Source organism: Mixophyes fleayi, chromosome 6 (genome assembly GCF_038048845.1).
Source record: "Mixophyes fleayi isolate aMixFle1 chromosome 6, aMixFle1.hap1, whole genome shotgun sequence".
In the NCBI taxonomy this organism is placed as follows: Eukaryota; Metazoa; Chordata; class Amphibia; order Anura; family Limnodynastidae; genus Mixophyes; species Mixophyes fleayi.
Window position 1 is genome coordinate 56085148 of NC_134407.1, and position 26582 is coordinate 56111729.

Below are 26582 nucleotides of genomic sequence, written 5' to 3' on the forward strand. Positions count from 1 at the left end.
ACAAGCACAAGTGGCTACCAATAGGTTCTATTACCGTGCCCATTTACATGTTTTTATTAGCTTTAAAAAGCTGATGCCAGTGGGTAAGACACCTAACAGAGCTGATCAACAATTTTAAATATCTAGCAGTTTGCAGAATCAGTTCCCACAGAAAATAATTATACTAATCATGAAAGAGATGGGAAGTTTCTCTCAACAAGTCACTGCAGCTTAGCAAATAGGAGATTAAGCTGCATTTGTGAGATAATAACTCAGCTCTTTTTGAGATATTGCTATTTAGTAAGAGGGACAAATGTCTTTTAGCTGCTGCTTATTGGCAATTTCCTGTAGAGCAGCAAAGTAATAGGTGCACTCCAAAGCTGAGTAGCAGAGAGGGAGACAGTTAAAGTCCTGAAATATTACTTTGGAAATGCATTTTATAACACACAGATGGAATTTTGCCTTCAGAAAGGTAGATAGGTTTAAACAGCTTTCCTAAAGGCTATATTTCATAGCTGCCTACTCTCCCGAAATGTCCAGGAGACGCCAGAATTTCTGGTGAACCTCCTAGACTCCCGGGAGAGTAGGGCAACCTCTCGGCTTCCTGCCCAGTTCATTAAGTTAATGGGTGGGGGATGACGCCTCATGACAGCGCGCCCCCCACTAATAGTAGGGTAAATTGGTTCTGCCAGCTTAGTGAGCTGGGTCACATGACACATCCCGCTTGGCCACATCCCCAAAAATCCCCAGTGAGATCTCCCCTCCTGGAAGGGAGATCTTAAAAGTTGTCATGTATGCTATACTTGCCCTAAGGTGATGACCTCTAGCTGAAATGTTTAAGTGTAAGGTTTTGAAAATGTGTGTGGAATTCCTTTCTAATTAAGCAACAGATGTGAGTAATGAGGTTAATGTATTCTTAACCAGAGCGTTGCTTTATTTAACAAAGGATACAGAGATATACAATGCATTGAACAGTCTTGTAGAGTCAGGATAACAGATAAGAATTAAGAACGGCGACACTCATATGCAGTAAGGAATGAGTGGTCTGCATGGACAGTAAACATATCAGGCAGACCATATTGCGAATGTGAAGTAGACACCCAGACGGGCAGGATGGCACTGCAGATTTAGCACTAGACCACCGAGGACAACAGGCTGCACCTGAGCATCTCAACAAGGGGTTTGATTTAAACTTGGGCTCTATCTGTATGGCGTTTGCAGATGCTCCACGTATTTGTGTGGGTTTCCTTCTACAATCCAAGGACATACTGGTAGGTTTTGTGGATTGTGCGCTTCACTGAGACAAGGACTGATGTGAATGATTAAATATTCTCTGAAAAGTTGCTGTGTAAAAGTTGCTGTGTAATATGTAGGTTCTATATAAAAAATGGTTCATAAAAAATGTAACATGCCACAGCAACAACATATGAAAAAATATATTTTGCCAGTTGTTGTACAAATAAATCCTCAACAAATCTGTTTTATGTCTTCACATACCAATTTGACAAAAAGAGAAATGCTATGACAAAAAAACGATTATCCAGCATTGTGAAATGACAGATGTATTTCTCTTTGACCTCACACCGGATAGACAAGATATATCATTGAACAATCTGTGTTTTGACACTGCCTAATGTGTCTTTGAAAAGACGAAGATAAACTGTTTTCTTCACGAGGATGTTTGGATAAATAGGACAAATTGCACATGACATTTAAGACGTTTTTCTGTAATCATCACTAATAATGGAACATCATTGGTAACATCATAACATACTGGGAATAGCAGGTTGAAAGTATTTAAACTTCTAAATATAGAAGGAGATAACTAGTCAATCTTAAGAACAGGTGTAGCTGTCAGTGCTAGACAAACATCTACTGTTTCATACTACACTGGCCTCAAGCGCCATTAAATTCAATCCTCTTCTGATATTGTTGCCCCATTTTTTGGAAGAACTATTTGAAAAAAGACCCAAAACTTGCAGGTTACACACATACTCTCAAATTATTCTGTTTCAATTTTCAAATAGCACACATACTGTATATTTTCTTGTATATGTTAAGATGTGTAGGTTACTGTATCTTGCCTTGTGTTTTTTACTAGTTGAAATGAAATTATCGTTCAACATTGCATCAACCCTTTACTTAACTATTCGCAGAGTACTGCGCACATTGGGGGGAATTCAAATCGCCACATTATGGATAAAAGTAAAGTGGCCTGCGCATTACTACCGTTATTACAGTAATAATGTGCTTTATTACCATTATTATGGTAGTTTCAATGCTAGGTTTTTGCTCATGCCGGGTTAAAACTACCGTAATAACGGTAATAGTTTTAACGCCGCGCCAATTCGGGGGGAATTGAATTCCCCCCATTGAGTTTTATATATGCATATTTTACTAAATCACATGTAACCTGTGGAAAAGATGTAACAGAGCAGAATAATAGAATGCAAAATATTGGTGCAAAAAAGGACATTCTGAACAAACTAACTGATAAGGACATGCAGGTGGATAACATGGAAGCTGACAACGAGACAGCAGATGAAAGAGTGTAAAATGTAATCACTTCACATGCCAAGTACCAATCGGAAAACAAATCTGATGTACCTGGACATAACCCTGATTAAGGGTGTATATTTTCCAAATAAAGATGCAATTTATTTAATTTTGCAATCCACTTATTTCACCTGAGAAGATTTATTTCCAATATTACTGAATATTTAATCACTTTACTGAAAAGACACATTTTTGGACAAATTACATTACTTAATGTCCTCATGAATACACAGGTCAGTAATTAGTGGTATATTTCCATTACACTCAGCCAGCTACCCAGCAATGATAGTCAATCACTGTATGTCTGTGGTAGATTCAAATCTCTGAGGTACAAGAAGATAAAAGGGTCAAAGCTTGCAATCTGTTTAAGGTTAATGACATAAAAGGTAAATATAAGACGTAATAAATATGAAATCTTTGCCTAAGACCGTGCTGGTATGCTTCACTGTGTTATTTGAAATGCAATAACATGAAGAAGCTACTTTAATTGTTGTCTAGAATCGTGTACAACAGCATGCTATGGACTAGTAAATACATACTATATAGAGTGGACTGTGTGAAGCTGATAAAAGCTTTATATTGATTTTCTGTTTAAGTGATATGATTTTTTTATGGTTTAGTTTTGTTTACTTTTTACAAACTAATGCCATATTTATTTAATATTTTCCCTTTTTATCACAAAGATGGATTTGATATTTGGGCTTACATTTAAAAAATGATGTTGTTTAATATCAGGATCAAATAACAACATTTTTACAAAAGTAATTTAATAAAAAAAATAAAGTTTACAGTAAGTGCTAATGGTATCACAGTAGCTCACATTTGGAGAAAACCCAGGACACAAGGTAGTTATCACAGGACATAAACAGATTTAGTAAAATATGTAATACCCTTACAGCGCTACATATACCACTGCTGCAAATGAGTGAATTGTAACTTTACACCTAAGTATAAATAACATAAAGAGAAATTTTTTTGTAAATCACTTTTTGGCGCTATGGTTTCCCATACATAACTAATAGGGTAAATCTAATGAATATAAAAAGCAGAAAAAAATACTTATATCGATTGATGGTGTGATGTTCAAGTCCTTTCAAGCGATCATAGAAAATTTTCTGATAGTAAACAAACCAAGCGGAAGAAAGAGAATGTACAATAGTGTAATACTGTATGTTACAACAATATATAATCCTAAGTGTTAATAATGTATAATACATTTTTAAGTCTCCAATCCCAATGATTGTGACTATAAGACTGATACAATCAATCAATATTTCACCATGTATAGAAAAAATATTCCAAGTAGATATATGGTGTGGGATACCCCACAATTCAATCTACTTACACCGTAGATTCTTTAAAATTGGCACTTCAAAGTATAAACCTCCGCTCCTCCCTTCTTCTCCAAAACCTCTCGATAAATGTAAGAGAAAGAGAGGTATACTTTTTAGATGGTAGCTAAAAACATTTATTGAATAAAAACATAGATGTTCCTACCGCGGGGTAAATAGTAATCAGCGTATCACATGTGAGCCTTCCCAGCGGGTAGATCGTCCACGGAGAGACATTAACCAGGAGTCAGTAATGTCCAGATAATTACACAGTTATAAATAAGCAAGCCTGCAGGCTGAACAATTGCTGAGGTCTCCGTCTGAACGAGTCCCGTCTCGGCCGGCAAACACAGAAGGAACACAGTAACAATCACCAACTAGTTTCGATCCTGTTCATTGGATCTTTTTCAAGGTTGAATAGCAACCAATTAATCTACTAGTATGTTTTTGGCGTGTGGGAGGAAACCGGAGCACCTGGAGGAAACCCATGCAAATATGGGGAGAACATACAAACTCCACACAGATAAGACCATGGTTGGGAATCAAACTCATGACCCCAGTGCTATGAGGCAGAAGGTGAAGACGTGGAGGGGGCTGTCACACTTGAGCCAGTCACCATCCTTGTCTCTCCTATTCACTTTTCTGCAAGTCGGTAGCCCAATGACATTGTAAAGGGGGAGCTGGGTGCACTTAATAGTGATGTGCACAGTATTGCAGGTATATTTGAATGATATAGATTGAGGGTGGCTTAACCACATCCTTTCATGCTTGCTATGCTGTGGTGAAATAAGGCATTAATATCACCTCAACCAGTCTGCACCTTATTTCTCACAAACTGTGGACTATAAAAACAAATACTTTTACTAGCCCTCTGGTTTCCCTTATTTGTCAGTCATATTTATACTTGTATATATTCTATTTGTAAGTAGTTAAAATGTCTGCATGGTTTTCTTATCTTGCAAACTAGTGCATTGTTTCAGCCTAGGCAAAAGCATTATTGTCCACCGGTCCTGTATGAATGTACATCACACCAGGTGTGTGCTAGCTTAGGGAAAAGGTCAGCAGATAGATGACTACATTACATATTTAAAAGTAATGTCTCTGGATTGTAACCTTACTTGTTTAAACAACTTCTGCTCTATAGCCACAGAACAATACTTGTCCCTAATTGTATCAATAGCAAATCATCTATCTGTGAAAAGGTAAACACAGAAAAGGACCAATCAGGCAGGTCCTGAAACTCCCGTGAAGGTCATTTCTGCCTTTAAATACCAACTCCAGAGAACAGCAAATTGGCATTCACTACCAAATGATAGCTGAGGTCAGGCTGGCGTTGAGGCCTTGATTGCTTTTTTCCTGATCTACTCTCCTTAGGTTCTGGGGAGCTGTGTGTCTGCCAAAAGCAGAGTAACAGTGAAATGGGAGATTTGCAAAACTGAAACATTTGGAACAACCTCTGGCTTCTAGAGGCAAATGGGGATGTAGACCTGCAGGGGATAATTAACATTATATTATGAAATCGTGTTACCAATCATTTACAGCTTGAAAGAGCTAAAGGAACACTCACTACTAATTTGTCAAGGAATATTTCCTATGTTAAAGATCAGAATTTGGACAAAATACAGTTTTATGGAGCTACTATATATATATATGTACTCCAACCTGGCATGGGCTAACCTTCAGACATGCTTTCAGCAGACCCTTCTCGCCCCCTGCATCCCATAAAGATGGGAGCACCCCTTAGTTTGACAGGAAGACTGGATGGCAATACAAATATATTGTGATATCCCAACTTGCTTCAAGAATTCTGCAAACACAAGGAGATTTCAATGGTATCCAAAGGCGTAACCACCATAGGAGGGTACAACTGCAATACAGCCTAAAGCTACAGGAGGTGGGCCCAACTTCCTGGTAAAGTCTTATGAGTATATGTGATTTTACTCTTGTGTGGTATTTGGAGGACCATACAACAATGTGCAATGGGACCCACACATATCTAATTATGTCTTTGGTGGTATTATTGCATGAATGGAGAGACAATTCCATATAAATGTCTCCTCATGTGCAATGGTATAGAATGGGCTCCAAACACCTTAAATGAGCTTGCATGGAAAGGCCACAGTCAGTTGACATATCTTCTAAAGCTCAATCTAATGGTATTAGAATATCACTTTTCGGCCTTTTGGCTAAGATAAGGTGTAGATACCCATGTACGCAGTAGTGGGCTTAAAGGCGCCCCTTGTAGGTGATGGGCCATCATCTGGTGCTCTGGCCAAAAGGCTGGCTGCCTGGAGCCCAAGGTGTTATGTGCCCCTGGTGCTGTCTGAGCCGGGGTGCCCGAAAATACACGGTGAATGAAGGCACCGCTGCACAGAGTCAGGCACTTTGCACTATGTACCTTTAATTTTCAGGGAGCACCATTTTTCCTTTGCCCTAGCCTTTTGGCACTTATTTATTACAACACATAGTACTGAAGAACTTTTTTTTTACCTTTTTGATTGAATGTTTGTTTTTTGCACGTTTGTAAGGGTTTGTGTATAGACTCAAATGGGCGACCTACTCTCCCCAAGTTATCTGAGGCTCCCTCCTTTTGGGGGGAGCTTAAGAACCAGTCCCCCAAGGGAAGCTTCGGCCAACCTTGGGGTAAAGGAGACCACCCAAGCCTTGCGGTGGAGGTGGTCCTGAATGCCCTTGGCTTCTAAGGGGTCTTTTGGCTTCGGAGGTCGTGGATTTAAAGGGGCACTCCCTAGCTTCAGCAAAGTAGTGTCTGAAGATCTCCTTTTCTCCCCCTCTGGGGCCTTCTGGCTCCTAGGGGATGGGGAGGAATGGATCCCTTTAACTTTTGGGAAGGGTCCAAAGTTCCAAGCCCCCAGCACAGTATTGCACTGCACTGGGAAATTGGAGTCACGCACCTTGGGCTTCAATAAAAAAAAAAAAATGGTATTAGAATATATTAGCAACACAGGACAACTACTGCTTTTGCCATGAAGGTCCTGATATCAGGAAATACAACTCCATTTTTGGTGGAATTTGGTGGAAATGAGGCCACTAGAGACGGATGTTTGACCATGTTCTGCTGACAACTTTTCAGGAATAGTTTAGCTTTTGTCAATATTCTTTAGATTAAGCTATTTTATTATTATGCTCCACACACAACTCTGCCATAAATATATCGGAAATAAGGGAATGTCTCTACAGTGGGGGCTCTCTACGGATCCACAGTAATTAATTCAAATTCAAAATGTTTTATTGCATTATTTAAAAATATTCCATAAAGTAAGAAAGGTGAATTAAATAAAATTGTCAATTCAACAATTAATTAGGATTCTGTTGTGGGATTATATTATAATTTTTATGTCATTTGTGGCACCATAGTATTCTTTAACTAGTTATGTGTTATTGCTCTAACTTCAATATCCCTCTCTATGATATTACTTTTATTATAGCTATGTTACTGAAAGTGTCTTTTCTCTCTAGTATGGGATTCTGGCTTTGAGGCGAACCTGGTCCTCTACGGCAGGTATGCAGATGATCTTTTTTTTATTTGGGCTGGTGATCTTACATCTTTATCTTCTTTCCTTTTGCACATAAATTCCAGTACATTTGGTTTGAAATTTACCAGTAATTATCATTCAGTCACTATAAACTATTTAAATATTACATTAAAAATCTCGCAGGGAACTGTAGTGACAGAAAATTATTCCAAGGAAGTTGACACCTTGAACTTTTTACATTATAAAAGTAGTCATTACAAGCCCTGGAGTGACAATATTCCCAAGGGTCAATACCTTCGTATGAAAAGGAATTGCTCGGATGTTAAAGATTATGATTTCCGTTCTAAGAAATTATACAAGTCATTCCAGGAACAAGGTTACCCTGACTATATTTTTGACAAGGCCCTTATTGAAGTGAGCAAGATTGATAGATCTGAACTTTTTACTCAGCTTCCGAAATGCACAAATGAGGACAAATCATTGGTATTTTTCACTCAATACAACAGTTCTGCTAGGGATATTAAACAGGTTGTTAAGAACAACGCTGCACTGTTGGAGTTGGATGAATATATAGGTCCTTTAATAAAGAGAAATAAGATTAGAGTATTTAGGAGATCCAGCAATCTAAAAGAGAAACTGGCCCCAGAGTTTTTTTTAAGAACCATCACACGGTTAATATTTTTCTAGAAGCTGGATCAAAGATTGAGAGATGGTTAGGTAGATCCAGTGGATTCTACAGATGTGGCAAACTTAAATGTATTACCTGCAGATTTGCTGATCATAGAAGTACGGATTTTTCATTGTTTATATCAGGTGAAAGGTTTCCAAACAAGAAACCTTTGGATTGCCAATCCACTTATGTCATCTATTTGATTAACTGCATATGTGGAATCCAATATGTGGGCCATACAATTAGATCAGTGGGGATACGTTTCCAGGAACACTGATGCAATATTTCAAAAAATGTAAGAACACACTGTTTATCTTCTTACATCAACATGTGTCAAGGTGGCAAATGAACTGCTTTGAGGGTTAGGGCCATTGAACAAATTGATAACACCATGAGGGGGGGAGATAGGTTCAATTTGTTATGTAGACGTGAGGCTTATTGGATTTTTAAACTTATGACTCTGACTCCTCAGGGCCTGAATGAGAGTATAGAGCTCAATAATATTTAGATAATTATCAAGCTCCATTCTCTTTTATGGATCTCTCTAGTTCATTATATGTTTTCTCTTTTTTGTTCTTTATCATTGCTATTTTATTCTCTCTAGCCATACGATACTCTGAGCCTTTTAGTATGTTTCGACTGGGTTGTTTTAAGTGCATGTTATTCTTATTATTCTATTTAAAATGGGTTATTCCATATGAAAATCAATCACACTTAATTTGATTGCAATTTTGAGTATTATTTTAATGTATACGAGTGCTTGTAATGATATGTATCACACTTTTTAGTGTAGACAATGTTTTATTGTCTGTCTACTTTAGTAATCTAGACAGTAGCACTATACTGCCATGTCAGTTGTATCTATTTATTTATGAATGGTAACCTTTTATATGTTTATTTTTTTGTTATGTGATGTTTTTGTTGTTGCTATGTGATGTCATGTGATCTTTTTTTTATGTTCAATGACTATTTGGATTTGTTATTTATTTGCTATGTTGGATTGCCATTCACAAGTGAATATTCTGATGTAATGATTAATCTCAAGTTGATGTTGATAAACTTGGATCACGGCACAATACCATCAATACATGTCATGGGAACTTTAACAGTGGCTTACTATATGTTAGAGGAAACCCTTCTTCTATCGCTGTTTTTTGTAATCCATGAATGGAGTCCGGGCTCTATTGGCCGCTTTACATCATATGACTTTTGGATTTATGATTGGCCTGTTCGGATCATGTGACCGGGCTCCAATACTATTTAAAACATTGCCTTTAACTCTTTGAATATATCTCTGATGAAGTGGCGTGCTGGATGCCGAGAAATGCGTCAGGTTATGAATCCCTTTTTTTATGTGAAGTGACTGCTACAAACCCCGCTTTTTTTTTTCCATTTTCATGCTCAGTTCAAGGTGTTCAAAGGTATTTCACGGTTTTCTTAGTTTTACCCGCTGGTTTATGGACACACGGTCATCCTTTCAATTACTACATACAGGCTGGAGAAACTGTTAAATTGCCATCTTTATTGTGTGGGAATCGTTTCTCATTTACATCCTGTTTCCATTGATTTGAAGTTGATATGCACACAGAACTGTGCTTATTGTTGCCTGAGCCCACGGACTGCCTATTCCACTGAGTATATTCAAGTTGACCAACATGTGGATATTTACCGTATTTCCCCAGGTATAAGACGCACCTTTTATTTAAAAAAAATTAGGGTCTTAAAACGGGGTGCATCTTATACAGGGGCAGCGTGGGATCCAGAGGGGGGAGGTGCGATTGGCAGGTCCGTTCCGCTAAAGTGTGCTGAGGGGCTTGCTGCCGGCGGCTGCACACTATGTGCAGGTCCGTTCAGCAGATACAGGCAGGGAAAGTGTACAGGCCAGCTGCTCTGATTACAATCAGAGCAGCCGGCCTGCACATTTTCCCCGCCTGTCTCTACGGAACGGACCTGCAGAGAGAGTGTGCTGGCCGGCTGCTCACTCGGAATCATCAATCAATACACCAGGGGAGCGAGAGATGGTTCCAGTGGTGCAGAGGTTGGCTGTCTTACCGGACTATAAAGGTGCCGACTTTCCACAGCGCAGAGCAGCACAACCTCTCTGTCTTCCTTCCGGCGACCTGCGCCAACTGATTGCAATCAGAGCAGCCAGCCAGCACACTCTCCCTGCCTGTCTCTGCCGAACGGACCTGCAGGGAGAGTGTGCTGGCCGGGTGCTGCACACTTCAGTTGAACGGAACAAAACTTTTTAACAGCAAATATATATTTTTTAAAATTTCGGAGAAAAAATGAAGGTGCGTCTTATACAATGGAGCGTCCTATACATGAGGAAATACGGTATCTATGGCAAATTAATTTCCTTTTAGGAACACCAAGGGGGGTATTCAATTGTTAGCGTTAACGGAAAAAAACGAGCGCTCAAAATATATTACCGTTTATACGGTAATATTGCGCGAGAAAAGCGTTAATACGGTAGTTTACTCGCGGAATTTCAGCTCGCCGCGCTTTTGAGCGCTCGTTTTTTTCCGTTAACGCTAACAATTGAATACCCCCCTAAGAATCTGGACTGTGCTTAATAACTAAATGTCGCTTATTCACTCATCAGCATTATATTTCTTTTTTATTATTATCACATAGTTTTTATTGTATAGTATTTTTACTGATTATTAAATTGTTATATGTTGTATTCAAGTAGTGTCCTTTTTAGCTGGAATTTCTTGGCGTTAGTTTTAAAATTCCAGTATCTAAGACAGTACACAATGATGCTGGTAATTGGATAATGAAAACTTGTTAAAACACACGTATTTATCAATATCTTAACTGTGGCTGTATTGGTTTGACAGTGAACAATTTGATTTAACACTGTCTCATTGATTCGTTCTATGAACACATAAAAAGGGTTTATTGTTATGTTAGAACTCAATAGCTCTCATTAAATTTATTTACATAGCGGCTGTTGTTGGTACGTGTGTCTAGCACTCTCCCAACAATGTACTTACTGCCTGCTATCTCTTTATTTATTTGCCTGATTGATTAAAAGTATATATCTGCCTAGAGGTATCACTGCAAATATAGTGATACTACTACTGACAAGCACAAATGCATAGGCATTTGCTATCAGCGGAAGCCCAGTCTGTTAATATCATATGTTGGCTGTTTTATATGACAATGATTATATGTTAAGCTGGGTACACACTACACTGTTTTCGTTCAATAATCGACTCAAACAGCCAACATACGACCGCTCGTTCAAAAGTCGGGTCAGTGTGTACAGTGACACGATGGTCGAAAGTCTGCCCAAATGGACGATTATCGCCTCATTTGGTTGGTCGTACTGTTTAATATTTTCGTTTCAATCTCGTTTCCGCTGTGTAGTGTGTATAAACTTCCGACCGATCCACAACAGTGAGTACGAAATTACAGTCATTGCTCACGACATGGCTGTAAAAAGTCGCTAAAAGGACGTCTGCTCTTCCCTTTATTGTCCTAAACAAGGCTAGTGTGTATGCAGTCCATGGACCGAGCGATCGGAACATCGATCGCATGTAAAATAGCTCGGCATAAAAAGTTGGTCAAAATTTCTGTAGTGTGTACCCAGCTTTAGGGATATAGTAATGTATTGATTACCAAATCTGCACTCATATTATTGCAGTTTGTAATGTTAGGAAAGGCTGTATTGTGCTAAAACAGCAAGTTTGTTAACTGTAGATAAAATACTTTTCACTGATGCCGTTCAGTGACAGTTAAAATCGCATTAGTGATTAAGTTGAATTTTCATTCATACAGTCTGAACTGAACAGTCTGAACTGATAACGTGGCAGTTGGTAGTAATAACCAAGTGTTCATTCCTTGGATTCACTGTGACAGGAACCGCTACTGATACATGTGTGAATGTACTAGGGGGCTCAAGGCTCTTCCCATAGCCCTGAGACAGTGGGTATGGGGAGCGTCAGACTGGCCCCGCCCTCCGGTGCTGCAGCGGAGCAAAGTAAAGCTCATAGCGGGCTTAGAAGATCTGCCCCCTGGAGGAGGAGCTACTGCCAAGAAGAGCTGATGGAAGAAGGAGCCATTATATCACGCTGTTAGTACTGCAGTGCTTAGCCTCTCATAATAACAGGGAGAGGGGTGGAGGGGATAGAGGGGGAGTTATAACACAATAAAAAAGCACTACTATTGAACATAACATTATGGGGCCATAAACCATGTGGAAACTGCTGTTTCCGCATGATTTAGGCATTTTTAAGTATCCTAGCTATGTAACTAAAGGTCAGGGCTCTGTGATTCAGTCAAATTCTTCTACACCAAGCTCATCAAACAATGTCTTTGTAGTCCTAACTTTGTGCACTGGGACACAGTCATGTGTCCCAGTGCACAAAGTTTGGGGAAAATGGCTTTCCCCAGACTGTTGCCACAAAGTTGGAAGCATAGCATTGTACAAAATAACTTGGTATGCTGAAACATTAAAATTGTCCTTCACTGGAGATAAGAGGCCTAGCCCAAACTCTGAAAAACAGCCCCATACCATTATCCCAAACTTCACAGTTCGCATATTGCAATCAGCAGTATTTATTGCCAGCATGAAACATATGTAAACATATTGCACTCACAGATAAAGTGCTCAAAAAATTGGAATCAAAATAGCCATGGTCGGCAGACATGTCCTTCTGTTAAATAAGCACAGATATTCTCTCTCATCCACTTGGAAGAAAGAGATGAGGGGGAGAATATCTGTGCCTAATTTAACAGAAGGACATCTCTACTGGTTCTGGCTATGTTGAGTATATTTTTTTAAGACTTTATGGTTCATATTCAATTGTCGGCGGGTTCCGCCACGGAAAAACTAATACCGTTAATACAGTAATCTCTCTCTGGATTTCAGCTCGCAGCTCCCTGAGCTGCGAGCTGAAATCCAGCGAGTAAATTACCGTATTAACTGTTTTTCCGCGCACGATTACCGTAATAACGGTAATCATGCGCGGACCGCTGGATTTTCGGCAATCCCGCCGAAAATTGAATATGCTCCTATGTGTGACTGCAATATTTCTTCATGCTTACAAAAAATTACTGCACCACGAGTTTTTTCAAATTAATTTTAATATTTAATTAAATAATAAAGTGATGCTTTATTTATCATATGTGAAACAAAGGATTTATGCATGAATAAAGTTTCACTGTCACCTATTATTAGATGAGTGGATTCACATATTATATTGCAAATAAAACACTATAAAATCTGCAAAGTATATTTGTTCTTTTCCATTTCAAAAGCTGGTAATATATGCAGTTGTTTTTTTTTATTATATACAGGATTGTATTGAGTTTGAACACCTTAAGTAGTAAAAATAGCTAAGAGAACACAATGGGAAATGTCTTTACATGTTCAATACCAGAATCTTGAATTGTAGGAGGCACACAAAGCAACTTACTCAGTCAATTATCGGGTCAATCCCCCGATAAACGACCATTCAGCCCGATATTGCATTAGTGTGTACACTTAGATGACAAACGAAAGTCGGTCCAAAGCAATGACCATCGTTTGTTTTGATTATTCAGCAGAACTATAAATCTCATTCAGCTATGGAACGACATCTTTCCAATCCTGCAGTATGCACTCACGATCAAGATCTCCATAGAGTTTACAGAGTAATGATCTTTTCAGCTGACGGTTATGACAGATAGAGAGTACAGATCTGAGGGTAAATCTTTTAAAAGATGCATAGTGTGTACGCATGAACTGACATGCTGATAGGGACTTTTTATTTTTCTCAGTCGTTAGTAAAATCGTTGTCGATAAAACATTGGTCAGAAAATTCTTTAGTATGTACCCAAGCTTTAGCGCTGCTCCCTCATGGACGACTTACAATGCCAAAACCATTGCGAGAGGCAGCACACAAAGCATAGTGCATTGGGACCACATACTCTGCAATGGGACCAGGGTCAGAGGTCTTGTGGTAAACATGGTTTTAGCTCTGGTGATCTTCTAAAATATACAAAAAGGAAAAATGAAAAAAAATCAAATACTGGGAAAACATAGCAGGAAGTCTAATTTGTATTCATCAAGATTGCACCATTAAAACTCAGACAAAAAAGTAAAGTTTTGAAGTAATTAGGAGAAGAACAAATTAAGTTTAATTCTTCAAAAACGTTTCCACTTATATTTAATTTTACATGTAACTCAGAGAGAGCGTAAGAATTTTTAATATATTCTCAGACACTATAGTACCAAGCATTGGAGCTTTGCTCAAAGCATGACAAAGTCAATCTGCAGGCACAGCTGTTTCTACAGAATTACCTTAAGAGTTCACATTTGTAACAATGTGTATTTCTAGATGAATAAACATTAAATTTCACATTTAAAAGGTGACAGTCCGGAAATGCACAAACATAAGTTGAAACTAAGCAAATTATTGCTGTCTGAGATGTATTATCTTTCCAAATAAATGTCCCTTGTACTGTATTGTACAGATCTGCATGTTCATTTACAATAGCTCCATGTACCTGCAATTCATTAAACCTATAATCAATGTCAACCACTGCATCCCCCTCTGTGCGCTGATACTGTGACAACAAAACAGCTAGTTGAAAGATTTACGTACAGTGAACTAAAGTATGCAGGTATTTCAAAATAGAACCTATGGTATGACATAAGTGCCTTCTTTCTGAATATCTGTGAGGCTCACGATTATTGGGGCACTCTCCCAGATCCCGGGTGCAAGGGGGACTTAATGATGCAATTTGCATTGTTAATTCCTGTCACACCGCACAATGTTGCAAATTTCAACAGAAGATGGGGAGAAAGCAAAAGCTGACAGGCATGAGGTATGATGCTGAACAGTATAACCAAAATACTGAATGGACCAGAAGTCCTGAGTGAACAGGATACTGAATCCAAGACCAAGACACTGGAAATAAGAGGAGGTCTGGAACATGCATCCCATGCAACAGGTCAGGCAGTACAGGAGTATTCCAAGGACAGCAACGCTTAGAACAAGCTTTGCTTATAATTGTGTCATATTTGCTCCATTCAGCAATGCTAACACACCAACATATAGCTAGGCTCTCTGCAGGTAATCTGCATCGCTGTTTGGCTCTCTCCTTAATACGAGACCTGAAAATTTCCCTGCTACAGAGAAAGCCAAACGATGCGGAAGGTGATCAGCAAAGGTCCAAGCTATATCCTACTGCCAATACCTCACTAGGTAGTGTGAATGGTGGTTGTTCAATGGAGATAGTTCCACTAATGTACTATTAATGGAAAGAAAAGAAGGAAAATCATAAATATGCGAATAAGAAACAAAAACAAGGCAGTTATCCAAATTCTAAACAATGCAAATATGCATATTGCAAAGAAGGTGGCAGTTGCGGTCCAAAAAAAAAAAAGAAAAAAAAGCAATATCTCTACATCTATATCCACTATATGCACAAAAGTATTTGGCCATGCCTGTTATTAAAAATGAGGTATTTCACTCAGACCTGTTGCCAGAGGTTTACAAAATCATGCACCTTGCCATGCAGTATCCATTTGCAAACATTTATGACTCAAAATGGGTAGTTCTGAAGAGCTCAGTGACTTCAAGCGTGGTATTGTGATAGGATGCCAGCTTTGCAATAAAATGATTCATAAAATTTCATCCCTACTGGATATCCCAACGTTCAGCTGCAAGTGATATTATTAGAAATCGGAAGCATTTAGGAACAATGGCAACTCAGCCACAAAACGGAAGACCACCCAAAATCACAGAGTGGTGTCAACAAATGCTAAGGTTCATGGTGCATAACAGTCGCCAACGCTCTGCTGATTACATAGATGAAGAGTTCTGAACTTCCACTGGTATTAATGTGAGCACAAAAACTGTTCGGCGCGAGCTTAATGGAATGGGCTTTCATGGCTGGCCAGCTGCATGCATGCAAGCTGCACATCACCAAGATCAGAAGTATGTACAAGTTGTTATCGCTGCAAAAGGGGGACCAACTCCATATTAAAGTATATGTATTTGAATACAACATCCTTACCGTCCCATTTGGTGTAATGGTTACGCATCCATACACTTTTGTCCATATAGTGTGTGTATATACATATATATATATATATATATATATATATATATATATATATATATATATACACACACATATATATATATATATATACACACACACATATATATATATATATATATATACACACACATATATATATATATATATATATATACACACATATATATATATATATATATATATATATATATATATATATATATATATGTATATATGTATATATATATATATATATGTATATATGTATATATATATATATATATGTGTATATATATATATATATATATACACACACGTTAACACGTGCATGATACTCATGCATTCTAGTCAAATCAAGCTACTTAAGGTGTTAAAAAGGTTCTTGTCATGCATTTGGGCCTAGCCCAGGCCTCCTCAGGGGAAGAGCGTTACTTCCCGACGCAAGCGCCCTTTTTTAACGTGGTTTTGTCCACATGTCACCACCTCATCATTTATCTCCATCACCTCATCCTTCATCGCCACATCCTTCATCAAGCTACTTAAGGTGTTAAAAACTCCCCACTGTCACCCCCGGCAACCACCAACCACTCCCAACTGTCACTTCTCCTTCAAGAAATATATAGGTCAGTGTATAACTCTGCCCAGCAGGTGGCGCTGCAGCTTGTTTTGGTTTTTTTTCACACACGCCATTATGCATTTATATAGTAGATATATATATCCCACCAACAAAATGGCCAATGCTATCAAGGTATCAGAAAAAACAAAATAAACGGTTCTTAAATTTAGAAACCACCTCAAAATTGGACAGCATATTATCAAAATGCTTAAATAAATATTATCAAACCACCAAAGAGGGCTGCTGCTGCCACATGGGGATTAAGAGCCTCGCCATAAACATAATCGCGAGTTATGCAAATACTTGAATGAAACTTATCCAACCAACAAATTGGTCACCACCACATAGAGGTCAAAAAACATAACCAAGAGTTATCTCAATGCTTATATGAATCTTAATTAACTAACAAAATAGCCACTGTCACATCAGGGTCAGAAAATTTGCCACAAATAAAGATCTCACCGCAAACAAAAAAGCTATAAAATTCTAATGATATATATAATATAGGATTCACAGGATCCTCATCTATCACAAAACAGACACTTTAGTACAATCATGATTATAAATACATTATTAAACCAAACATCTTAATAAAAACCATATATAAACACCATGGAACCACGTGTATATGAAATCCTTAAAAAACAATTTAATATATACATACGAGAATTAAAAAACAGTACAAAATATCATAATTCATCATTATTACAAAACTATCATTTAATCCCATAGCTATCATTGAATCCATTTAATTTTGGACAACTGTAATTCCTTATTTCCACCTCTAACATTAAAAGGTATCTGTTCTAACCTTTAAAATACAAAAGAATCTATATTTATATTATGATAGACACTAAAATGTTGCGGAAGACTGTACTGTAATATTATTGGACATACTGGAAATCCTGCTAAGAAAGGTGAGGGAACAAAAGTCAGCCAAGTCGGCAAGCATTTTGCAAACTAAAGTCTGTTAACTAACCTTATATATTACCTATGACGCTTGCAGAAATGATTTTGTGTATGACAGGAATATAAAGTTCAGGGAATTTATTAGTATATTTGCAACATATGGAAGCTTTATGTTTTTGCAGCATAGATTTAGCTGTCTCATGAGAGTTGATCTTGTACAAAAGGCATCATGTTATGAATACAATTAACATGGTCAAACATATTATTTTTATATTTGAAAAAAATGTAGACATTTCAAGTTAAAGGAAAAGGAAGAAATATTAACCATTTAGATAAAAATCATGAATTATTTTGATGTTTTCTTTTTCTGCCTCCATCAAGAGGCACATTTGTCATGCTGTTGCATTAGCAATATCAGCTTGCGGTTAAGAAGCTATTATGTTTTTATAAATTTCTAGGATGAAATCAATCTTTTTAGGACCTTCCTGTGAGCGACAGGATCTGGCTGTAGTTGAAGCTGAATTTTGAGCTCTAAGGTGCATGACGTGTGTGTTGACAGAATTGATAAAATGTCAGCATCCTGCATGTATTTAACTATATATTATGCTATATAGCGGCTCTCAGCAATACACTGACATGCAATAAAAAGAGGAGGTCTGGAAACAGATACGTACATCAACAGAAAATCACTTTTAAAATTAAATGAGGGCATCTGTGGTTGCCAATACCAGGAATCTGCTTTCAAGCCAGCTTTAGGGCACTACAATTCAAGCACTTGCTTTGAAGAATGAAAAAATGAATATGTAATTACAAAATTGTTAATAAGAACACATATAATAATGAAAAAACAGATGGACATGCATAAGTATAATTAAAAAATGTGATATTTCAGTTTATGTTAATAGCCATATTAAGCATAAGTATAATAACATATTTGTGATTTTTTTTTTATAACTATTTATTTTGGAAAATATCATTAACAAACAGACAAGAATCAGCAATTAGTACATTACCAAAGAACAACAACATATTGTCACAGAACATACAAGTAAGCAAACATTAGTCGCGCCAATTGCTCAGGATACTGCAACATTTTCTAATATGAGATGGAGAAAGATGGGGGGAGAAGGGGGAGCACTGGTCGTCAAAATTAAAATACAGGAGAAAAGACTACCCAAAGACTCAGGGAAAAGAAACAACGTCCAACGTCAGGTCACCTATAAATCGCGCACCATTAAAGACCCCATAAGGTTCACTTCATATTTGTGATTTTTATGTTCATAAGCATAATATGCATATGTGTCCAAACTTTATTCAGATGAAGATTAAGGGGTGTCTTGATCATGAAGCAGTGATAACAGAGGTTTTCTATTGCTACTTATAATATAAAATCTATTATTGCCGCTATTTAACCGGAAAATTTTGCCACAGCAGTTGGTACTCTGCTCTCTGGCGATACTGGTTGGCAGCGGTATACAGACTCACCTCTTCTCCAACCACTCCAGGGTGCCACTACGCACGCCTGACCCTGACATTCCAGTTACACTTTCTATTAAAAAAAAGGTTTTTAAAAATAGAAAAAATATATATTTTATTATCTTTAAGGAAAACATGCCTCATTTAAATAATAGCGATAGAAGGTCAGCAGTAGTTCTTTCACCGCCATTGTCTTTGTTAAATAGGCTTATGTGTGCTTTGCATGGGGAAGCCTTCACCAGAGACCCATGAAGAAAAGAGAATAAAAAAAATAGAAAAGTCCTAAAACTGTCAAAAACTCCTGTTTTCATTGGAGAAAGAGCTTTTCTATCGTTCTTAAATAGGGAGAAAAAGTTGAACAGTATTCAGATCAGCAATATCTCAAGATACTAAAAAAGGGTTGGGACCGCACACAATTAGTACTTGCCTCTGCAAGGGGTTTGCATTACCTTTGCAGAACCATTAGATCACATTATAAGATCAGATAGCTAGCATAAAATGTTAACCTCAAGCTGGTAATAAGACATTCTGGTACAAAGAGAGACTTGCCTACTACGTCTATTGATACTGTGTGAATCCACTGTTATCACACTGAGATCAGGCTCACTAGCACAATGACAAAATAGGTGCAGTTACTCCTGGGTAAATAGCCAACCACTGTATTAGATCCTACTCATAGTTACACAATTTATGAATATGTTCAGAGGCATGTTTATTCGTGTCCTTTATTTGAGCTCCAAGCCAAGAAATACAAATGTAGCAAATTGTCTTTAAATGCTGGGCATATCTGCAGCCATCACGTATCCAATGCAGTACAATTTGCCCACGTGTAATGTTAACATTAAACACCAAAACATTGTTAAGTTTTCCTTGCAATACCATTGCTAACCACATGCATTGCTTTTGAGTCCCTGTGAGGTTGTGGTGAGAACTGCAGATTATGCTGAACAAAAAATGCTGCCAAAAAATAATAATATCAGAATGCTGTAGGAAGTGCAGTCCAGTGTTAATAAAGAAAATACCTACTACATTTGGGGTAGGAATTGGGTGCCATGACCTCAGGCAGTTATTAGTACACTTAAAACCTTATATAGTAATTACAGTACTGTATTCATTGTTTTTATAAGTTATTCTATATGGTTTCGGTGCAATCACAATTTCTCAGCTGACATATTGGTTATACACTAGTTTGTTATGATTCAAGAAAGGTAGTTATAGTTATGTTGTTAAGGGTAAACTATTGTTATACAGACTAAAACATTGCGTTGTAAGGATAATGAATAAATGTTTATATTAAGCAACGCATAGAACCACCCCACTTCCTTCTCTGCATCTACAAGCCCCATTATGTTGTACACACACACACCCCTATACGGCATTGGCTTCACCCCCACGCACTAGTAGCAAACTATTTTTCTTTGGCTTGTAATCCATACCACCAGACTGGTCCCTTAGCCTCTGTCTCCTCTTTCCTCTATGCCACAGCCCTCACAAGTTATATTCTCCCACCATCTTCTCCCCTTTTGAGTCGCCAAAAGACAATCTTTAAGATGTAAATCCCTATGCACACAATACGCTATGAATCTTATGATCCTCACATTTAATATCAATGGCTTTAAATGCACAATGGCCATGAAATACTTTAAATGGCTTAATGCTTATATCATATTTTAAAGTAAAGAAAAACAACCTCACCAAAGTTTAGTTATTAAAGCCTACTCTCATATATTTCACTCTACTATGCAGAGCAATGTTTTTCTTAATCTCTTTATTTATGGATAGCGACAGGTAGGAGAACGCAACAAACAGAAACAAGAAAACTGATTTACAGTTGAATAGAAAACCACAGCAACAAAAATAGTACAATATCCAGTAGTTAATAACACAATAGTAATAGAATAGGGGGTAGTGGGAAAAAAACACAATCCCTCAATTACAGTTCATCCACACAATTGTCGAAAAAATGTTGGAATTTTAAATGTATTTGGGGTTATGGAATAGGAGGAAAACCACGTGAGGGAACAGGTAAATGTGGGTGTAGGGAAGGTAAAAAGGAAAAATGGAGGGGTTTAGAGAGGAAACTCAAGGTATTGACTGCTCAAATTGTGCCTAGGAGTGTGTAATCGTGATATCGGTAACCAGAGGATCCAAGTTTTGTGGAAGGCAAATACTGTATCATTAAGTAGGCTGGATAAATACTCCATAGAGGAGACATGCCATATGCAATTTAGCAAAGCCTCTCTAATTGGGGGTCCTGTTTCTTCCATTTCTAGTGATTAAATTTTTAGCTGTATTGCTTATGTGGGTTATGTGTCTGTACCCATGTTTTATAAGTAAGGAAATTGATTTGCTTAAAAGTAGTACAGCGGGGTTTGCGGATTACCCAATAAATACAGGTGTGCTCTATTTGAGTTAATTGTTTTAATTTATCCGATTTCATCTGTAATCAGATTAAATTTTTTAATTTGTATGTAATTGGAAAAAGAACGATTGTGTTAAACCAGGGTGTAAAACTTGCGTTCCTAGTGCCACATGTGGCCCAAACATTCATTTGTTGTGGCTCAGAGAAAAAAATTACTTATCTGACGCCGCGCCAGATATCTGAAGCGGCGGCGTCCAGCGCCCTCCTCCCTTGGCACAGAATGTTGACATAATCACACCCGACATTTGCAGTGGTGAGTGCACAGAGAGGAGCCACGATAGAAAGAAAACAGAAGAGAACAAATAAGGCAATAGAAAGGTAAGTTAAGGAGAGCAAAAGCAGCATGGAGGGCACAGTGTGTAACAAGGGAGACAGGTGAAGGGGAGCAAAAGCAGCAAGAAGGGCACAGTGTGAAACAAGGGATACAGGTGGAGGGGAGCAAAAGCAGCATGTAGGGCACAATGTCAAGCATCAGGAAGAGAACATTAAACTTTTTTTACTGTTTCTTAATAATATACCTTACAAAACTGCACAATCTCATATATTTGGCCTGAACGGGGTTTTGAGTTTGACATACCTGCGCTAAACCTTGTTTCTTGCACAAATCCAAAAGGTGCGAGGGTAGGATCAAAATCTCCTGTTATATTGAGAAAGAGTTTAATACCTATATTGTCATAGGCATGAAAAGTTGAGGGTGTTTCCCAGAGGAAACATTGGATGGCACCAAATTGAAGTGAAAGGTGAGGGGTATGGTAAAAGCTTATACTGAGTGCTGTTTTTGACCCATATATTTTGTGTTAATTTAATTGTCGGAATTTCATAGGCCAAGGCCAGTTGGAGACTTCTCGCGAGCCAAGTTAGGTAGTCCAGACTGTCCTGCACCCAGGAGGAATCCACCCATTTTTTTAAAATCTGGATGAGAATACTAAGCTATCATGTCAAACAACTGTGAAGCTTGAAAGTATTTGTTTAGTATTGGGAGACCCAGACCTCCAGAGGTTGGTGTGACTTAGATAGGGTCTACCAACAGATTCTGGGTTTATTGTTGGCCCATATTAATTTATTGCACCTAACCCCTTCTGTGATTTACCCAGAAAAGCTGTTCTCAAAAATAAGCATTTTTGTTTTAGACTCCACACAACCTATTCTGACCTTTCTTAGGTAGACCATGTTAGCACACAAAAACTTTGTGGATTAGAGATCTCTCTATTGTCCATGCAGTAGTTGAACTGGAAATTAAATTTAGGTAAAGCTTCCAAAGAGCTATTACGAAAAAGGCACACGTCTGGCTAATATCTTAATAGCAAAACATACACACAATAGGATTATTTTTATAAAAGACTCATTGATTACAATTTGACTCCAAAAAAACTGTGAACCAGTTTTCAAATGTTTACACTTCCCTATATAATCTGAATCAAGTAATAACTATATCTAAATTCCTTTATTCTTTTTACTAATCATGTAGTCTCTTGCTAATCGGATTCACAATAATCCTAACATCAAGGTATTGACTAGACCTCAGAAGCGTAAAGAGGCATTGCACAAAGACAACATAATTTTGACAATATCTCAACCTCACACCTCCATACGCAATCTTATTAGCAAGCTTAAGTTATTTGAAAAATTATCTTATTTTCAAATTAATATCAAGAAAACAAAGATCTTGGGCTTAAACAACGAGCATTCTCAAAAACTGAAATACAGTTATTAAGCATGTAAAGTATTTTACTGTATGATGCACTTTGTAAACCCATTTTCACTATAATGCAAATATTATTTACTTTTTATATTGTGCCTCCATGATGCCCTGTACTCTATAATGCAAGGACCAAAACATGTGGTTCTCCATGCTTAAGAAGTTGGTCAGCAAAGTATTAAGAACATATCAATTGCTTTCAAATATAGAATACAAAATACAAGTGAAAAAAAAATTTCACAGCAAACCTCAAAGCAGAAGTGAAAAAAAACATGCACAACTGAGCAATGTGAGTCAACGTTGATTACAAAAAATATATAATAGTCATAATTATAGAATAATTACCATTTTTTGTTGTTGTGCTTCATTACATGTGATCATGAAATTCATTTTTTATTCATGCAGGTTAAAAATACTATTGTGGATTGAAATTTGATTAATGCATTAAGATGCTGGCACAGCAACTACCTCACTGCCATGTTTGCTCTCCTAAAGAATTCACTGAACTAAGAATAAAAGTCACTTCTGATCAATCAAAATCCAAGTCTCCACCTGTGTGATATTTCCATGAAAAACTATGTAAAGTGTTGAGGTTTGTATATATATGCTTAGATAAGTATAAAGTTTTTTGTATTCTGCAGATATGGTATTTCAAAGAAGGTACACAATGGGTAAACATTTTACATGCTGTAGCACAGTGAATAATAGCACTGGGGTCATGAGTTTAATTCTGACCAGGGCCATATCTGTGTGGAGTCTGTGGGGTATATTTACTAAACTGCGGGTTTGAAAAAGTGGAGATGTTGCCTATAGCAACCAATCAGATTCTAGTTGTCATTTTGTAGAATGTACTAAATGAATGACAACTAGAATCTGATTGGTTGCTGTAGGCAACATCTCCACTTTTTAAAACCCTCACTCTAATTCTGTCTAGTAGTAATTCATTGACTTGTTGAATCCTTCACACATTAGCATACATAATACATGGCAATGAAGAGTACAGCATTTGCAGAGTGTAGAAATCAAACAAGCAGCTGTGGTTGTCAATGCCCCTCCCCTTTGTCCTAATGTATGTGTATTGGAAATACACAGACGTGGGCCACTGACAATAACCCTGCCTGTCTGAATCCGGTCAGCTGGACTAGTATACAGCAGAACAGTGTGGGATCATTGTAGACGTAAGGTGACCTGGCAGATTGGGCTAGTGATGCATCAAGGGTAAGTAATATAATGTTAACTTTAGAAACTCCAGCCACTTATAGATTTAGTGCCTGATTCATGTTTGGATGCAACTTATGTTTTAAAAAAGAACATCCGACTGTATTCAAATCCAAAAGGTATCACAAGAGAAGTTTCTATTTGAATCTGGGTGTAAGTACGCTCTACCTAAAAGCTACTTGCCACGTGTAGATACATACAACAGAATGCAGGATATATCCACAAACTACTCACTTACAGATCACATCATAAATTAATTTTACATTTTAAAATAAATGAACAACTCTTGACAGTATAATCATTAATAAAAATATGGATTTAAAAAATATATATATAATTTACATTAAATATACCTAAATCAAGATGCTTTTAATGCACACCGTACATACAATGTGTGTATAGTCAATCTACCTTGCATATGCATGTTCTGTGCTAGCTAGTGGCACACACAGGTGTAGTTTTTAAAACAAAGACCATGCCATGTCAGTCATTACTCTCAGTTTGCACTTACAATTGCCCTGTAGCTGGTGCAAGTGATGGGACTGAAATCAGGGGTACTTACGAGAAACACAAGACTTGAATCGTATTTGTGTCGGCACGCCCTTAATGTACATGGCCTATTATCATCCACTCTTCCCTCCCTCCCCTGTAAGTGTCACCTGCGTTCAGACATGAATTGCATGCAATTGCGTTCACTGATGTAACTTCCATTTCTGAGCATGTGCAAAGCTATTTCATGTAAGATTTGGCACGCAAACGGACATCCGCCCGAATATGAATTAGGTCCCTACTGTTTGGGGTGGCATTCTCAGCTGTCAAGGGACCAACATAACATATTCTTAAAACTAAAAGAAAAACATTATAACAATTTCAGGAAATAGTTAACACTTGCACATACCTTGTAGCTCTTTAAATGTAGTAAAGAATTTGCCCATCAAGCTCTTTAACTCATTATTGGCCAATGAGATTGAGTAGATTTTGTCAGCCACTGCGTTGATTGGTAAATACAATCCAGTTGGGAAAGCATTCAAAGCACAACTTGATAGATCTGCAAATATATAAAAAGGCAAATGAAGAAAATGGAATGCTACTAAATTGTCCTGTATCTGAGTACGGATTTCTTTTATATTATAATTAGCTCTAGCCATTTCCTTTTTCGTCCATAATGCCAAAGATTTGCAAGAGTTTTACCAGCACTTACACTAATGGGCCATGTAAACGACACAATCAAGTACAAAAATATGTAAACCATGTGCAAGCAACCAAATCACGCTGTTAAAAGTAAATTTAGTATATAAAGTTTGACTGTTCCTCTCTGTCAAAGATTACCAGACACTATATGTTTTGTTTCTGAACTTTTATTTATTTTTAAGTTATCATTTTTATTTATTATTTTTTTTAATGGGAAACAGGTTTCAATCCTTCTTGATATTATAACATTACATTTTATCTTCTAATGGTGCCATTTGCAATGTGATATAATATTCACAAGAAAGCAGCTTATCAATTCACTGTGAGCCTCAGTGACGTTACTGGTTGATAGCAAATTTATATGCAGTATTCACAAGAGTGTTGGTTTAGCCCACAAAATGGCTGCCTCCACTGTGTAGGTAACTATATGCAAACTTGATTATGTAATTAGCCTGCCCTGCTTTACTTTATACACAAAAACAACATATGCAAAGTATTTTCTACTACAAACACTAAATCCCAGATATGGTTGCATTTGAGGTTTATGAAAATGGGTATAAGACAGACACCCTCCTTGTATTAAAATTAAAGCATTCCAGAAATAGCGTTATCATAAAAATAAGCAAGGACATTTTGTGTTCAACAAAAATAAAATTGCTGATGTTACGTTTTATCCTCAGTCACAGAATCTCTAATCAATTACCACCCTCATTGACCAATACTTGCAATTTTGTATTCTACCCTGGTCTGGATAAATGTATGAGGTAGTATTATAAATGATAAAATGTTTCATTTCCTTCTTTAGGGAACTAATTTCTATCCTACTAATGTGCTCCAAAAGCATAGTAATACACAAGTCTGAAAAATCACTGTAACATGCGGATGTTTTTTTTTATGCTCACTCAACCAATGACCTCCCTTCCAGTGGTTAAAGTGGGCCACTATACAACGGTATGCCATACCGCCACTTCTCCCATTGCT

General features: G+C 37.4%; 1 protein-coding gene across 1 annotated transcript in view; it reads right to left on the reverse strand.

Annotated features, from left to right (window-relative positions):
- LRRC20 (leucine rich repeat containing 20) overlaps positions 1-26582 on the reverse strand; it is a 373282-nt gene that overhangs the window by 239284 nt on the left and 107416 nt on the right. The window contains exon 3 of the mRNA XM_075216594.1: positions 25309-25458. Coding sequence (XP_075072695.1) covers positions 25309-25458 — 150 coding nt within the window. The remainder of the gene's footprint in view (positions 1-25308; positions 25459-26582) is intronic.